Source organism: Passer domesticus, chromosome 25 (genome assembly GCF_036417665.1).
Source record: "Passer domesticus isolate bPasDom1 chromosome 25, bPasDom1.hap1, whole genome shotgun sequence".
In the NCBI taxonomy this organism is placed as follows: Eukaryota; Metazoa; Chordata; class Aves; order Passeriformes; family Passeridae; genus Passer; species Passer domesticus.
Genome location: NC_087498.1, coordinates 1141939 through 1159522, shown reverse-complemented (window position 1 = coordinate 1159522; position 17584 = coordinate 1141939). Strand labels below are relative to the sequence as shown.

At 52.2% G+C, this 17584-nt stretch overlaps 1 protein-coding gene across 1 annotated transcript; it reads left to right on the top strand.

Moving 5' to 3' along the window:
* Positions 1–2192: 2192 nt before the first annotated feature.
* RABIF (RAB interacting factor) lies at positions 2193–5367 on the top strand. Its single transcript, XM_064399029.1, has 2 exons — positions 2193–2416; positions 2487–5367. Exons 1-2 carry the CDS (start codon positions 2231–2233, stop codon positions 2727–2729), a joined length of 429 nt encoding a protein of 142 aa, XP_064255099.1. The 5' UTR covers positions 2193–2230; the 3' UTR covers positions 2730–5367.
* Positions 5368–17584: the final 12217 nt, after the last annotated feature.

Genomic DNA, 17584 nt, shown 5'->3' with positions numbered 1-17584 from the left:
CCACTCACACCCCAGCCCGTGTCAGCACTGCCCAAGGCTGGAGCCCGAGGTGAGCAGCTGGATTACTGCTGAAATCCTACACCTTTATTTAGTGAATATCAGTGAATATTTAGTGAATTTTTACCTCGAATATCAGTTCCCATTTCTGGCTTCTCCTGAGGGCTCTTGGCAGCAGACAGTCAGGAGTGAGACAGCAGGAGGATGGGGCATATTTGCACCAAATCAGGGCTCTTCTGGGATCTGGCCTACCCTCTAAAGAAGCAGTGGCTCAATCAAAAGGCCTCTTCCAATCTTTTCAGCCCCAACAGAGGGGCGTTGGCAGCAGCCCAGAGCAGCACACAGCCAGAGGGGCTCAAAGGTGCCCAGTGAGGAGCAGCAGTCACCTGGGCCCCAGCAGTGAGCCCTGGCACTGCCCCCTGCTCTGCCCAGGCTCGGAGGGTCAGGCTGATCCCTGCTTTCCTCTCCAGGGGCACTCACTGCTGCCAGTGTGCCCTTGCCCCTTCCAGGGCCCTCTGCCCTCCCCAGAGGGGCTTCTCTCTGTGCCAGGCAGCCACAGGGCTGCTGCTAGGGCAGCCCCGGCGCTCCCAGATCCTGAGGCAATCACTGCACGTGAGGAGCTGCAGCTTCACAGGAGCCCAGAATGGGTCAGGTGGGAAGGGACCCCAGTGGCTCCTCTGGTCCCCAGGCAGGGCCATCCCAGGACACAGGGCACAGGATTGCACACAGATGGCTCTGGAATGTCTCCACCGATGGAGGCTTTTAAGAGAGACAATTTCCCTTTGTCCAGCATCAACTGAGCTCCTTCCCCAACCACGAATTCAAGCATCTCCAGACTCCCGTGCCTGGAAAGTGACTGTCCCTGATGGTCCCTGTGGGCAGACACAGCGCTGCCAACTCCTGCCAGTCCAGGATCCCTGGGGGACCAGAATATCCCAGACTGGTTTGGGTGGGAAGGACCTAAAATTCCTCTCATCCCCCTTGCCATGGCAGGGACAACTTCCACCACCCCCGGGGGCTCCAAGCCCCGGCCAGCCTGGCCTTGGACACTGCCAGGGATGCAGGGGCAGCCTGTGCCAGGGTCTCAGCCTGTGCCAGGGTCTCAGCCTGTGCCAGGGTCTCAGCCCACTCCCAGGGCAGGATTCCAGTGCAGGATCCCCAGGGCAGGATCCCAGTTCAGGATTCCTAGGGCAGGATTCCAGTGCAGGATTCCCAGTTCAGGATCCCAGTTCAGGATCCCAGTGCAGGATCCCAGTTCAGGATTCCCAGTTCAGGATCCCAGTTCAGGGTTCCAGTGCAGGATTCCCAGTGCAGGATCCCAGTGCAGGATTCCCAGTTCAGGGTTCCAGTGCAGGATCCCAGTTCAGGATCCCAGTGCAGGATCCCAGTTCAGGATTCCCAGTTCAGGATTCCCAGTTCAGGATCCCAGTTCAGGGTTCCAGTGCAGGATTCCCAGGGCAGTATTCCCAGTTCAGGGTTCCAGTTCAGGATCCCAGTTCAGGGTTCCAGTGCAGGATCCCAGTTCAGGATCCCAGTGCAGGATCCCAGTTCAGGATTCCCAGTTCAGGATTCCCAGTTCAGGATCCCAGTTCAGGGTTCCAGTGCAGGATTCCCAGTTCAGGGTTCCAGTTCAGGATCCCAGTGCAGTATTCCCAGTTCAGGGTTCCAGTTCAGGATTCCCAGTTCAGGGTTCCAGTTCAGGATCCCAGTGCAGTATTCCCAGTTCAGGGTTCCAGTTCAGGATCCCAGTTCAGGATTCCCAGTTCAGGGTTCCAGTTCAGGATCCCAGTTCAGGGTTCCAGTGCAGTATTCCCAGTTCAGGATCCCCAGTTCAGGATCCCAGTTCAGGATTCCCAGTTCAGGATCCCAGTGCAGTATTCCCAGTTCAGGGTTCCAGTGCAGGATCCCAGTGCAGGATCCCAGTTCAGGATTCCCAGTTCAGGATTCCCAGTTCAGGGTTCCAGTGCAGGATCCCAGTTCAGGATCCCAGTTCAGGATTCCCAGTTCAGGATTCCCAGTTCAGGGTTCCAGTGCAGGATCCCAGTTCAGGATCCCAGTGCAGGATCCCAGTTCAGGATCCCAGTTCAGGGTTCCAGTGCAGATTCCCAGCCCGGAGCTCCCGGACCCTCCCGGGATGGGGAGCGGGGCGGGGCCACCACTGCGGGGCGGGGTCACAACAATGGCGTCACCGCGCCGCTCCGCTGACGTCACGCCGCCGGCCCCGCCCCTGGCCATGGCGGCGCCCTGCGCGGAGATGGAGCCGGCGGCGCCTCCGGCCTCTGCCCCCGCTGCTCCCGCGGCCGCGCCGGGCTCGGCCGGGCTCGTGTGCGCGCAGGGCCGCAACCTGCGGGCCGTGCTGTGCCAGCGCTGCGGCTCCCGGGTGCTGCTGCCCGGCGCCGCCACCTTCGCCCGCCGTGAGGTACCGGGGGGTTCGGGGGAGGGCGGGCGGGCGGTGCCGGCCGGGCGGTGACGGGCCCGTCTCTCCGCAGCTCCTCCTGCCCGCCATGAGGAAGAAGGCGGCGGCGGCGGCGGCGGGCGGCGGCGGGGACGTGCTGCGGGAGCACTGGCTGGTGCGCGACATGTTCTCCTTCGAGAACGTGGGATTCACCCGCGACGTGGGCAACGTCAAGTTCCTGGTGTGCGCCGACTGCGAGGCGGGGCCCATCGGCTGGCACTGCCTCGACGACAAGGACAGCTTCTACGTGGCGCTGGAGCGCGTGGCCCACGAGTGAGGCCGGCCCCGGGCCGGGCAGCCCTGCGGAGTGCCCGCGGCTGGTCACCCCGAGCCCGACCGAGCACAGCTTGCCTGCTCCCCGGTGCCACTGACCCACAGCTCCGCTGGCCACCCCCTTCCCAGATCCACAGGCTGAGCAGCGCCGGGAATTGCAGCCCTGGCACAGCCAGCTCCTCACCTGCACCCACACGGGAAGAGTTGGTGGTGGGAGGGTCCCTGCACCCTGCGGGGACAGCTCACGCTGACATCTTTGCCTCGTAGCCCGGTCTGCCCCAGTCTGGCTGCTCTTCCACGTCCCTGGTGGCTGCTGTTGCTCCAGGGGGCTGAGGTGTCTCTCATGCTGGTGGCCCTGTGACACCATGTAAATGGGGGCACTGGGACAGGGCACTGCACTGGCAGGACTCCTGCACTGAGTCGTGGCAGCTGAAACTGTCTGACTGCAGCCGCAGCAGTTCCAGGGCTTAAGGCTGAATCTTCTGTTGATTTTCAGAAGGAATGTTCGCTGCCCCAAGCTCTTACATTTATGTTCTCCAAAACCTCATCCCACCTGACAGCTGTGGCACCTGAAGTGAGTGTAAGGCATTCCAACTAACCTGTGCAGTCCTATTAACTGAGTACTTGGGAGCAAAACACAGGTAGAATGTGCAGACAGCATAAGCTGATAGAGCAGCAAACAAAGAAAATGTGCCAGACCATAGAGCTCTCGGGCAGCAAGAGTGAAGAGATTCCAGCCTGGAAAGCACCTGAATCATTGGACAGGCAGTGCTGAAGCATGTCAGAACATATGTGTGTGTGTTAAACAGTGATGTCAGGAAGGAATTTTCTTCTGTAAAAGCTGGTGGTGAGAGTGATCTGGGGTATTGTGACCAGTTTTGGTTTCTGCCTTTTAAAAGCTGGGCACAGAGCTAATTAAAGATGGAAGGAGGCTGCAGCAGCCGTGGTTCTCCCTGCATTTATCACTGCTGGTAATCGTGGCCCAGCTCATTCTCCATTGCTGAGCCCTGTATGAAAGAGTGACAGAAGAGCTCTCCAAGGATGCTTTGGGCTCCCTGGTGCTGTGCCTCTCTGTGGGACATCTCCCTGTCCTCTGCTCATAAGCCCTTGGGTACTAACCCAGCTGTGAGGGCACAGCTGTCACCGTGCTGGGGTGATGGACCTGTTTGTGCCACCAAACTCAAGGTGGGGTGTAGGGTGCTGCCCCAAGGCTGTGGGAAGAACCTTTCTCTTGCCCCTGTAATGAAACAATTTTGCTGGCAGGGCTCTGTAGGGCAGGCACGGCCTCAGATGAGTCTCCCAGGAGAGGCATCCTGACAGCAGGAGGGCAGAAACAAGTCCCTTCTTCCTGCAGTGCTTGAGCACCTGCACTTCTGTGATTTGGAGACACTGCCTCAATGTGTGGCCTGTTCTGGGGTGCTCTGTCAGGAACCTCTGCTGGGCAGTCAGGATTTATCAGAGCAGGGAGAGAGGCAGAACTGGGTCTGGGGGCTGAGGGCCTCGCTGGGGCAGGAGGAAAATCCTGTCCTGTGTTCTTGTTAATGTGTCAGATGGACATTTGTCATGGAGACTGCTTCTTCCCTCCTGCCCTTCCTGTCTCTTAGCCCTAAGCCCAGGGACTGCACAGGTTCATCAAGATGTGCCTCAAAGGACAAGAGAGCTTCACTTGGGTTCTGCACAGGCATGGCAAAATGGTGGGATCACATCACTAATTTCACCCTTTCATTTGGATTGTTGTCTCTTAGGTATTGTGTTCTGATCTGTAATAGCCCAGTTACAGTCCATGTTACTTAAGTATGCTGCACTGCTCACGCCTCATTTTGAAGAAGCCACTGTGCAGAACAGATTGGAAATCAGCTTGAGTAATGCTGAGTAAATGACCTCCAAGAAATGGTACCTGTGGATTCCTGAGTAGAGGGTGGCCCTGGGAGGAGCTGGGGGTGGTGGCAGCTTTCCCAGTCAGTAGAACACCCCTGGAGAGATGGGAGAGCTCAGGTCAAAGCCTTCACATTGGAATGGCAGCAGCTGAAATCCACCTCAGCACAGCCCTCAGAGTGCTGGGAGCTCCTGCTCCTCTTTGGTGGTAAAGGGGAGCTGAATCCTCCACGCATCCAGGTGTGCTTTCTGCTGGCTCTTAAATACTAAATAGGATCACATAGACTTGAAATTATAAGAAGAAATGAACAGTGTGGTGGGAATTGTTGGGAAGAAGCTTTTGTACCATGAGATCTTGGGCATCATTCAGCCTCAGGTAGGGCCTTGGGTTGCTGCAGCTTGGAGAGCCATGAGAAGCACCCCTGCAGTGCTGGTGGCACGGGCAGAGACCTGGGGCAGGTGATGGGACAGCTGTGCAGTCCAGCTCAGTGAGCACCTGGGCTGGTTCATGTTCCCAGAGGTGACTGAGAATTTCAGGGGTGGGCAGGAGGTGGGGAGAAGGCAGTGTCACCGTGTGGAATTTGAGCTCAGGCAGCTCTGCTGTGCTGTTAGTGGAGCTTTGGGGGAGGAGTGCCCCAGTCAGCAGACATGGCCTGGGGGAAGAGCTGCTGCTGCTCCACTGGACACATCCCCAGGTTTGGGATCTGCTGAAGCTGCACCGTTCCTGTGTCAATGAGAGCTAATAAAAATTCACATAGACTCACAAATACTTTCACTGCTTTTTATCCAGCATGTTGAAAAACTTTTCCACTTGCCTGCGGTAACTCCTAGAAAATAAGGGTACACAACCCTCATTCATGGGAAGCACTTACACAGGACCTGGGAAAGCTCATCTTGCAGCCCATTTTTCTCTATCAACACCAAGACAGTGCAGAAACCCTTATTTCCATGTGTAGGTCACTTCAATTTGAAAATTATTAGTCTATTTAATGTCTGCATAGATGTGACTCCTGAGACCATCCTGTGTTAAGATGTAGCAGTGCCTCGAGAGGCAACAGCAACAAACCTGCCTCCTTTGCTCCAGCCAATCCCTCCAGCAAGGTTCAAGGGGGCAAATAAGAACAATTTTGTCTAATTGCTTCCCGGTGTGGATTTGGCAGGATCTCTAGTGCCTGCATGCCTGGTTTTATGGGTCAGGTGTTTATATGCCCTAAATGTGCTTAGGATGGTTAAAAGCAGACCTTGCTGCATTCTGGCTCTGGCATTGAGATGGGTTCACAGCCCAGAGCCGTGGTGTGGGTCTGGCTGACATTGGCACCTCCTGTAGCTTCTCTCTGCTCCCATTCCCACCCAAACCTCCCACTGGAGCAGCTGCTGAACTCTTTGTATGTTCAATTTGGTAACTTAGGCTAAAGCTTCCTTTCTTGGCTGCTGGGTTGACACATGCAGACTGTGACACTCCAGGGGCAATGGAGGAGGCCATCCCTCCTTTTTGGCACTGCAGGCTGTGAGATCAGCTGAGCTGCCCTGAGGAACTGCCACAAGCCATGCCTTGCACAGAGATCACAATCACACTCTTCCTTCCCTAAATGAGTTACATTTCACTGAGTCAGGTAAGCGGTGCATGGAGCAGGGGCTGGGATTCAAGGCTCCCTCTTTCCCAAGCTCTGCAAGTCAGCAAAAGGCCTGGGTGCCTGGGCCTGCCAAGGCCTGAGGCCTCTCCTTGATTCCTCACCTCTTACTGAGGGAGTCTGCAGCAGGGCAGTGGTGACAGTGTGGACTTTGAAGCAGTAGCCTGGAGAACTTTGTTGTTTGCTGCCTGCTGTGTCCTAGGGCTCTCCCATCCAGCTGAGGCCTCCCAGAGGAGCCCAGCAGGTGTTGTGGTGGATGCTCCAAGTGTGGGGACACGAGGCTTGACTCCATTTTTCTCAGAAGGCGATGTATTATGTTATATATTACATTAAAATGCTACATTAAAACTATACTAAAAGAACAGAGCGAGAAGAAAAGATCAGAAGGCTACAAAGACAGGAATAGAATAGAATGCATAACAAAATCCTGTGACTGCTCACAGCCTTGGCACAGGTGGCTGTGATTGGTCACTAATTGAAAACAATCCACATGGACCAATGGAAGATGCACCTGTGGCATTCCACAGCAGCAGATAGTTATTGTTTACACCTGCACAGTGTGTCTGTGGGACCTGCTGCCTGCAGGTGTGGAGGGGAATGGCTCAGCAGTGTTCAGAGAAGAGCTGTGGCTGATGAAAGCAGGGCCAGCTTGGCCAGGGAGGTTGTAGTGTTCTCTGTCCTGCACAGCTCACCTTGCTGCATTCCCTAACCTCTGTGTGAGCGGGCACAGCCCCATCAGCACAGGGAGGTGTTTGGGGGAACAGGGCTTTCTGAAATGTGTTATGAATTTCCCTGAAGGTCATTTTACGTATCTGACCTTACACTCCCTGATAGGAACATAAGTAGGAGGAAAGGAAACAGTTGAGATGAAATAGCTTCAGGGTCCTTGGACAACTGGTGCAGGGAAAGAAACCCTACCTCCCACAGAGTCAGGTTAATACAGGCCAAGCTCCAGAATCAAAGAAACAATAAACCACCGAGTATTTTGCCGAAAACCCACCAAGTATTTTGAAGCTGGCTGGGGACACAAAAGGAAACCACAGCAGATGAGTGGAACTGGCCATAAAAATGCAGAGAGAGCATGAGGGCTTTTATCAAAGCCAGCTTTGTTCTCTTTCAACCAACACTTTTATGCATTTCAGCATAAATACTTGAGTGCTGAGTTGTGAGGCAGCCAGGTCCCTCTGGTGCAGCTTTGGTATGAGCACAATTGGGCCCCTCAGTGACAGAGAAGAGGGAGATGGCAGCCCAGCAGCCCAGGGAAGAGGTACTGGCCTGTGGGGCTGGATGGGGGAGAGAAGCTAGTTTTCACAGGAGTGTGCTTTGGGGTGGGTGCCCCAGCACCGAAAATGACCCAGTCTTACACAAAGTGAAAATCGAGTGCTTGGCTCTCTTCGTGCAACCCCTGAGGAAGAGTGAGCAGGTTCCAGGGTTGCTGAGATAACATTTCCATCCTCTGAGAGGGGGAAGCAGCTCTGGAAAAAGCGTTTCTTTCATAAAAGTGAATCAAGTGTGGCACAGTCCATCCCAGTGGTTGCTGCAGTTTGGCTTTTCAAGTGCTGCACATCGAACTCCGGGAGAGCTGCAGGGGTGGGAGCACTTGGGGGAGGATCTGTCCCTTGAGCATCCCAGGGCCATTTCTGGGGGCTTAAGACATGAACTAGTCAGATACAGCTTCTGCCTGGAGAAAATCCAGCCAAGGAGGGAAGGGCACCTGCCTCTCAGTGTGGGCTGAGCTGGGCGGGACAGCTCGGGGCAGGTTTGGAGCCCAGAAATGCAGCTGGACAGAAATGCAGAGCCCAGAAATGCAGCGGGGCGTGTGCTGCCACAGCAGCCGCACAGGAGGCCGAAGCAGAGAGCCAGAGCCGCGCGTTTCCAGCAGCCCCGGCTGTGTGCGGCAGGACAGGGCAGAGCTGCCGCCGGGCCTGTCCTTCACAAGTCTTTCAGGGTAATTTGTGTCTTGATGGGATCCGAGTGTCCCCGGGGCAGAGCTGCGCTGGGAGGATTCCCTCGTGGATGTGTTTGTCCCGCCTCTCCTCGCTGGGGAAGCTGCAGGAGCGTGTGTACGCTCAGCTGGGCTTCTGCTCCCCCTTTCATGTTCCTTATCTTCCAGGAAGCTCTCAGTTCCCTGCGGGAAGGCTGACAGTCTCTGTAATCACTGTGCGTGCACAGGCAGAGCGCTCCATCTGCTTGCTGCCCGGAGTACCCTGTGCCATTGTTCCAACCCAGCTGGAAGAGATGCCCTGAGAGCAAAGGAAAATGAGCAAAGCCGTGTCAGCACAGGTATCCTTCCCCTCCTGAAGCAGCTGGCTCTGCACGCTGCCTGGAATGCTGTGAACGTGCTCTTTCCATGGCAAACAGCCAGAACACAGCTTGTTGCAGAATCTCCGGGTTATTTGGAATATCTGGCAGTGGAACATCAGGACACGGCTTCAAGAACTTGTTGCCTCGTGCTTTCCTGTTCTCTTGGAGGACTTGGCTCTCTCTGCCAGGCCATGGCAAGTCCAAGGGGCTGGCACCAAAAAAAGGCAAATAGAACCCAACTGCCAAAGAGAAAAGAGTGCTTGGAGAAAGGAGCAGCTTTGGGCTCCAGAGGGAGGGATCTCTCTTGATGAGGAACACCGAAGTGTGAGGGCTGAAGTTGTGCATCAGCAGCAATCTGGGGCTCTGTGCCCTGGTCAGCTCAATCCCTGCTGCAGCCTCAGGTGTCCCAGCCTGGCTCTGGTGCCAGCACTCCACGGGCCCTCATGATGCCAGCGCTGCTCGGGGGAATCTGGTTCCATCCCTTTCCTCAAGGCCCCTGCTAGGATATAGGGATTTCTGTTGGAAACCCAGTAAGCTGGCACCAAAAGGGAATGTCTTGTGTGTAGCTGGATGATACTCAAGACAACTGCTCCTGATTTTGGGAGAGGTGATGCCACAGTACCCAGTCAGTACCCAGTGCTGCACAAACTCAGGGCAGCACAACATAAAGTGCAGTTTACTGGGACCCTCTGGCTCACTCCTTGGCACCCCCTCCCTGCTTGCACAGACAACTAGTTTGTGCTGCTGATCCAGCTAAACTGATGTGAAACTGATCTTGGCACAGAGGCCAGTGAAAAGAGGCTGTTGCCACGTGCAGCTGCACCACAAGGCCAGTGCAGAACTGGGTGCACTGGTTGTAGAGCAGTGCACCTGCAGAGCACCTCTGCCTTGTCCGTGCATCCCTGTGCAGGTCACTGCACACCTGGAGCTCTCCAGCCAGGTCAGTGCCCACAGTGCTTCAGCTCCTCAGGGCTAATGGGGACATGAATGCTCAGCTCTGTCCTGGTGCCCTGCTCTAACCCATGGGTATCACCATGAATTCCCAGAGGGTCTCAAATCTGAGACAGTGGGCTGAGGAGTTTCTGTTCTGCTTTACTGCTCAGCAATCCACAGGATTCTCAGTACAGCCACCCTGTGTGCACTTTGGGTAGCAAGAACCAACTCAAATCTGTGACACTTCCCCCAGCCTCTGCTGCCTGGCCGTTACAAATGGAGGAGTCTGGACTGTGGATGTGTTGTGGTTTAACCCCAGCTGGCAGCTAAGCACCAACACAGCCCCTCATTTCTCCCCCACACTGTAATGGCAGAAGTGGAAGGTGAAAGTGAGAAAACTGGTGAGTTGACATGAAGACAGTTAAATAATGAAAAATATTTTTTAAAAAATGTAAGGGGAGAAAACCAACAAAGAGAAGAAAACAGAAACCAAGAAAAACAAGTGATACAAGAAAGCAATTGCTCATCACTAACTGCCCTAAGCCTGGCCAGACCCCGCCATCCCCCTACCCTCTGTTTCAGGGCTGAGCATGGCATCACATGGTCTGGGATATCCCTGTGGTGAGTGTGGGACAGCTGTCCTGGCTGTGTCCCCCCAGCTCCTTGTGCACCCCTGGCCCAGTGCTGGTGGGTCAGGGTGAGGGGCAGAAGAGCTCCTGACTCAGCAGGAGCTAAATCATCCCTGTTGGATCAGTGCTGTGCTCAGCACAGATCCCAAACAGCACCACAAGGTGCTGTGGAGAGCTGTAACTGCCCCAGCCCAAAGCCCTACAGGATGTGAGCTGTTTGCCACACTCACTCACTGCACCTCTGCCAGGTTCCATGGGCAGAAGGACCCCATGACACAGTCAGTACAGGTGGAAATGTCCCAGCTCTGGGAATGGGAATGAGCTGGGCCCTGGTGCTGCTGCCTGAGCAGCAGGGAGGGGAAGCTGCACAGTAAGAGAGAGCTGGCTGAATGAGTGATTTTGGTTACCCACACTAAAAGAATCACAAAATGGTTTGGGTTGGAAAGGGCCTTAAAGCTCATCTTGTTTCCAACCCTGCCATGGCAGGGACACCTTCCATTATCCCAGGTTGCTCCAAGGCCCGTCCAGCCTGGCCTGGGACACTCCCAGGGATGGGGCAGCCACAGCTACTCTGGGCACCCTGTGCCAGGGCCTCCCCACCTTCACAGAAGGAATTTCTCCCCAGTATCCCACCCACCCATGCCCTCTGGCAGTAGGAAGCCATTCCCCTTCATTGTGGCACTCCAGTCCTTGTCCAACATCCCTCTCCAGCTCTCCTAGAGCCCTTTTAGGCACTGGAAGGAACCCTAGGTCTCCCTGGAGCCTTCCTTCTCCAGGTGAATACCCCCCCAAAAAAGCCAATTAATTGCCCTAAAAGAGACACCAATTCCTCTGGCAGGGCAAGACAAGACATGTTTTCAGTACCTAAACCAAAAGTTAGTGTGGAGAAGACAAAATTTGTAGGTTAGGGACAGTTTACTTCCAGGTAACAAACTGAACCTGGTACAGATGCAGGTACCAAAGTCTGGGGTCATTTGAGACAGGGGCACTATCCAGCACAGACACAGCACCCCAAAAGAGAGAAGCCATGGCCCAGTTGGTGAGTTCCTCAGGAGGGCTTTGAATTCTAAATTAAAAAAAACTGGACTTGCTAGAGAAGCTGTTTCAGCTTTGACAAATGGCAGGTGGAGGTTTGGTACCACAGAGCAGCAGGGAAAGGCAGGAAAGCAGCACTGAAAGAGTCTGGGCTGAAGCAATATTTAAAGTGAGCAGGAATGGGAGCAGCCTCTGCAATGTGGGCTTGCAGAGAACAAAAAAAATAGGGCAGGTAGTGAAGTCCAGGCTTGTAGGAGCAGGATTAAAACGGTTGAATGAACAAATAATCTAAGATTTAAAAGCAGAGAATGTACTTAAGGTCATTAAACCAGGCGCTTATTTAAGGATTACCTCCAAGAAGCCAGGCTAATAGCATGGTGAGGTTACAAAGTCAAGTGATCAAGGGAGAGAATGCTGATATTAATCTTGCTCATGAAATGTTAATCTGTGGGCAGACACTGCTTCACGGAAAGAACCTCACAAACAAAAACAGAGCCCAGCCCTTTGGGGTTCCACTCTGGCAACTCAGGCACATCCTGCCACTTAATTGGACACTCCCTGCGGGGGCAGGATCAGGTACAAACAGGGTTTAATCATATAACTAGAGATACGCCTACTGCACACTGTCAGGGTTCTGGAGGCCTTCCCTACAAACCACTCTGGCTATGCCTTCTGCCTCGTAGTTCCTGTATTTAAGGATTCCCAGCCCATCTGGATCAGGACTGTTTGGAACAGGAATGAATTCAGTGCTGTCTAGTTATGAATAGTTTTCAGCTCTAAATGAAAGATTTATCTTGGCACCCAGCAAACATTCCCAAAACCCTTATGGAGAATCCATGTCCTCCCATCAAGGTTTGGCCTGAGGTCAGTGGATTAAGCATTCTCCCCGAATTGTTGCTGTATTTGTTGCAGTGCAGCACTTGAGACAAAATGTGCAGATCTGCGTGATGAGATAGAAGGTTGGTGTGGTTTAGAAATTATATTCCCCAACTCAGTGTCTCCACCAAGACTCTCCCAAACCAGATGCCTCTCACTGCCCCCCTTCCCCTCCACCTTCCTGCTCTGGGGAGGGGATGGGATTGAGAATTGGAGGCACAAAAGGGGCAAATCATATGTTGAGATAAGAACAATTTACAATTTAACAATTTATAAGATAAGAAAACGACCAGTAATAGCAACAATATTAGTTACACAATGTATAAGGCATTATTTATTTACATGGAGAACCACAATACCCAAGAGCTCTTCTGGACCACACCACGTTTTCCCCACCAAAAGGGAATGTCATTGTCTCCCTGGAAGGGAGAGTCCCTCACAGCCACCTTCCCACCCCGGCAGTGAAGAGCATGGTATGGAATAACAATCTGGACACACCCTCACGGCTCCAGGCTCTGCCCCTCATGGCTGCTGGGAAAAAAATACACCCTGTCCTGGCTGACACCAGGGCAAATGTGCAGGTCTGTGTGAGGAGATGAACATCCTGCTCTGCAGCCACAGCCCAGTGATGTGCACTGGGCTCTTGGTTCTCCCTGGTGCATCCCAGGAGCACCTCCACCTGCACATCCCTGTCCTTCCCAGGGCCCTGCCCACACCACCCTGAGGCACACCAGAGGATCCGTCCTCACCCACCTGGGTTATGCAGTTCTCCTTACAAGAAAGTGATATCCACGTTAAGGAACTGGCTGCTGGGCTGTGTTCCTTCCTGCTGCTGGAGCATGATACATCCCTTCACCAGCTCCCAGCTGATGTCCATGACCAGCTCCAGGTCCTGCCATCTAAAATTTAAATCATTAATAAAGTCAAATATACTAGAGACAGAAAGGGTCTTTCAGAGCCAGATAACAAACCCTGTCACTGAGGAGCAGGGTCCCCACTGCTGAGGTATCCCCTGATCCAGCCTGCGATGGGCTGGTGTAAGGCTGGTGGCTGTGGGATACAGCTTAAACCAGAGCAGAAGAACTCACAAACTCACTGCCAGTCCCCCTTCCCCAGCTGCCTGTGTAGGCTCCTGTGTAGGAATCGTCCAGCCAGGCATCTGGGCTGGGTTCTTTGGCCTCCACAAAGGAGGCACTTGGAAGGGAGTGTCACTCCCTGCTGATCCAGTCAGAGGGGCCCTACACTTCTGGAAGGAGCCAGGTCTAAAAGCAGAGTGCATACACAGGACTGAGGATGGATGTGTGAAACAGGATGGATTTGCACTTGGAGAGGAGGAGATAAACCTTATCTCTGAAACAATGGAGCTGTGGTGAAGCACTGTCCCCTGAGTGGTGCAATTTGATGGCTTCACTCTCACCATAAACCTGCTCTCAGCAATCCCCACACCTGGATGTGTCCTGTGAGTTGGGGATGAGGAGGAGCCACTCCTCAGTCAATACCTGGCTGAAATGCAGACAGCAGGCTGCCCTTGTCCATCTGAGTGCTGGGAAATGTGCATGGAAATCCCAGATCATCCCAGTACTCAGAGCAGGCAGGTACAGGATTAAGGCGGTTGTGTTTTTGGGAATTCAGTGATAGAAGTGAATGTGCCCACATTATTTATCCAGTTCTTCTGAGAAAGCACAGAAAGCAAGGGCTGTAGAGTTGTACATTCAAAGAAGTTTCATCCAAGCTGCTGGAGAAGCCCCGGGCCCAGAGTGCAGCTGCAGAGGCTGTATCACAGATACACAGCTAGTCCAGAATTTTTGGAAGGTGTCATATTCACTGAACACACAGGTTGCAGCCAAAGTCTGTGCCTGGAGCCATGATAGCATTGCCAGGCACAGGAAAATCCTGGGGAAACAAAAAACGTCTGCTGTTAACAGAACTGGTCTCCAGCAGGAAAAAAGAATGTGTTGAAGAAACTCTCAATAGCCCCTTGGACTTGACATGACCATTTCATCAAACTAAATCAAAAGCATTTCAAATTCCTTGAGACTTTTGAGTTTTGGAGTGTGCAGCAGCACCAGCTTCTGTAGGACTAGGGGACTTCTTAATAGTGCAGCAGCTGTGGGAGGGCACACTGAGGGAAACTGAGGCACATTCATCTCCAAGTCCCAAACATGTGGAATCGCTGCCATGATGTCCTTTTCACAGAATTACAGAACCATGGAGTTAGAAAAGACCTCAAAGACCATCAAGTCCAAGTTGTGACCAACCCCACCTTGTCAACCAGCCCAGAGCACTGAGTGCCACATCCAGTAGTTCCTTGGACACTTCCAGGGATGGGGACTCCAAACTTCCCTGGGAAGCCCCTTACAGTGTTTAATCACCCTTTCAGAGAGCAAAATCCTTCCTGGTGTCCAACGTGAACCTGCCCTTGATGCCACATGAGACACCCAACACAGCGAGGGGAGTGGGGCTGAGGCAATGCCAGCACAGGTTGCAGGTGCCCAAGTCAGAGCAGGTACTGAATACAGGAATTAAATGTGTCAAAACTTCAGCTGAAACTGGACCAGGGCACCCTTTAACACCACAGCCCAGCCCAATCTCTGGTTTCATCAGCTAAGCCAAAAATACTCACTGCACTCAGAGCAATACCACCTGAATTTTCTGCTTTGGCAAGGGGTCTGGCCCATCTTCTGTTGTGGTGCTGCAATGTTTCTAACAGGGAATAAAATGGGATAAATAAAATTCCCTCTGAATATGTGACTGCACCACTGGCAATGCAGGCCCTGCCCCACTGCTCAACTGCAGTGGCAGAGCTGAAGGACAGTTGGAGCAGTGTGAGTGTTATTTCAGGTTAAAGCATTTTAAAAGCATAAATCAAATCTTTAAAGTCTTATAACTAGTTTAAAAATAATGATTTTTTAAATCAGTGTGGGCACTTATTTTCCATACATTGTGCGGTTTAGATTAAATTTTGCTCATAAGTTGAATATTTCCTTAGTAATTTGGAACAACAGAACCAAATGTATTGCTTTGAATGAGCAAACAAAATTCTTACAGTATACCTGGTGTCTAAAATGGGAGGCTTTGAGAAGGGAAAAAAGAGAACACTAAAATATTTGTAATACAATAGCAACAAGTAGAAGAATTAAATCTAACATGACCTATTTTCTCTTTTAACCTACAGGAAAAGTATTCCCAAATCTGGGCTTGCAAAGGTCCCACTAGACATGTAGTGCTGGTATTTTTTTTCCAACTGAGAAAACCACAACAGATTATTTTAAAAAATCTCACTGGGATTTTTTTTCTTAAATAAAAAAAGAACAAAAAGAAACTAAAATATTGTAACTATTTATCTTTTCATCCTCCAATAACTCATGACCACTGCAGGTGGGATCCCTCCTATCTGATCATGAACATCAACAGCTACAAAGGTTTTCAGGAGCAGAGAGTGACAGGACTAGGGGATGGTTTTAAACTAAAAGAAGAGAGATTTAGACTCAGTGCTGGGGAGAAATTCTTCCCTGTGAGGTGGGCAGGCCCTGGCACAGGGGGCCCAGAGCAGCTGTGGCTGCCCCTGGATCCCTGGAAGGGTCCCAGGCCAGGCTGGATGGGGCTGGGAGCACCTGGGACAGTGAAGGTGTCCCTGCCATGGCAGGGGTGGGATGGATGAGCTTTGAGGTCACTTCCAACCCAAACCATTCCATGGTGCTGTCATTTCAGTTCTTCCTGTCTCAGACTACCAGGACTATCCTGATCTTTACTAAACAACTTCACTAAGGAGATAGTCACAGCTAAAAGCACTTTGCAGCCAATGTCATGCCTCAGTGAGGTTAGGCCAAGCAATTAGGATAAAACAAATGAGGGCAAAAAAACAGGAAGATAAGTTCTTTCAGGTCTCTTGGAGCGCAGGTTGGGAGTTATTAGAAGCTTAATATTGACTGGATTCTTCAAATATATACCGGCTTGAAAGCACTAAGCAAAGAATTTGGGCTTGTTGAGGATCAAAACATGAAAGAGAAGACTTATATTTAAAAAAAACCATCACACACCTTGGTGTATGCTGTCCCTTGGTGTCCATCACCCAGCTCACAGGTACTCATTTGTGTGATCACTCCCCACTCTGGTGTGGGGATGGCCATGATGCCCTGGGAGGCTACCCAGAACAGAGCTAGGCAGTGTTAAAGGAATAAAGTAGGTATTTATTAAAAAGGCCATCAAAGGATATACCCTGGGCAGCATAAGAGCCTGGCTGAGGCTACACCCAAGATGGATGATGGGTCACTAATTCTCACAGTTTTCTAAGTTTTGGTCCATTTCCATATTGGGGTTAATTGTCCCAGTGTGCTCTCTTCACTTCCCTCTTGTTTACACTTTTAGGGCCTGAAGCTGCAGTGGTGTCCTTTGTTCTGGGGCTGGAAAAGGATTGTTTTGCCTAACTAAACTGTGAGGAGAACTTGCTGACTTGACTTTATATGAAGTTTAGAGCTATATACTAATGCAGTACAGAATCTGGAAAATAGGAAAGCTAAAACTTAAGGCATCAGCCAAATTCCCTAAACACTGTTTAGTGCTTTCTTACAGCCCACCTGTTTTTTAGTCACACATTACACTTGGCATTATTATTTGGAAAAACAATTATATCAATGTTATTTGTGGGTTCTTTCCCTTTCTTCCACCTCTGACCCTCTCTCAATCCTCTGGTTCTTGCTTTCCAGAGTGCTTTTGCCTTTCTGTCCTTTCAGGGTACACCCACACAGGTTTCATTCCATGCCTTGGGCTCAGATGATCACAATGGGGTTGATAACAGCAGGAGCAGCATCCTCAGCAGGTGTCAGTTCCCTGCCCTGGGGATCAGTTCATCCCTTCCCTCCATGTACAGATCCAGCATGGCACAATTCCACCACACCCACGTTAAAAGTACCACCTTTATCCAGGCTGGTTGCAGAGCTGGAGATCTATACAGGAAGAGGAAAAATCACCTACTTTGTTATTGTTCAAAATTGTTTCACATCCCTCTCCTGCTGCAAAAAAAAGCAGGAAGGAATTTCCTGAAACTGATGCTGGTGCTGAGGCCCTGAAGGATGGATGGAACTCCAGGTGTCAAATATCAGACCTGCACACACAGCAGCTACTTTTACCCAGGGAGTGAGTTTGGCAATTGCAGGAATATTTCTGTTAATATAACCCTTAGGACATACCACATGGTTTTTATGGTTCTTACTTAATATCCAACTTCAGCTGGGGTATTTAAATCTGATTCCTGTAGAACCTATGTGGCTCTCCGTAGGTTCTGACCTGGCCCTTCAGCTTTGAGTCCTTTCCATTGTGTGACTCTCCATCCCAGCAGTGGCACTTGGCACAGGCACACCGTGGAGCTGCCTCCAGCCTCCTGGGACAGGGACCTGTCCACACCCCGCTCTGTCAGCCCAGCGGCAGCACCCAGAGCGCCTGGAGGACCGGGGCCTCTGGGTGCCCACCGGGCAGATGTGGGGCTCTCGGGCTGTCCCACAGAGGATCCCGGGGTGCCATGCCTCGCTCCCAGCTTTGCCCCGCCTTTCACCGGTGGCTTTCCCCGGGCTCAGTGC

Excerpts from the sequence above, each read along its gene's own strand:
- RABIF (XM_064399029.1), top strand. The coding sequence starts at position 2,231 with ATGGCGGCGCCCTGCGCGGAGATGGAGCCGGCGGCGCCTCCGGCCTCT. Across the intron at positions 2,417-2,486 it reads CCACCTTCGCCCGCCGTGAG|CTCCTCCTGCCCGCCATGAG; the intron begins GTACCGGGGGGT and ends GTCTCTCCGCAG.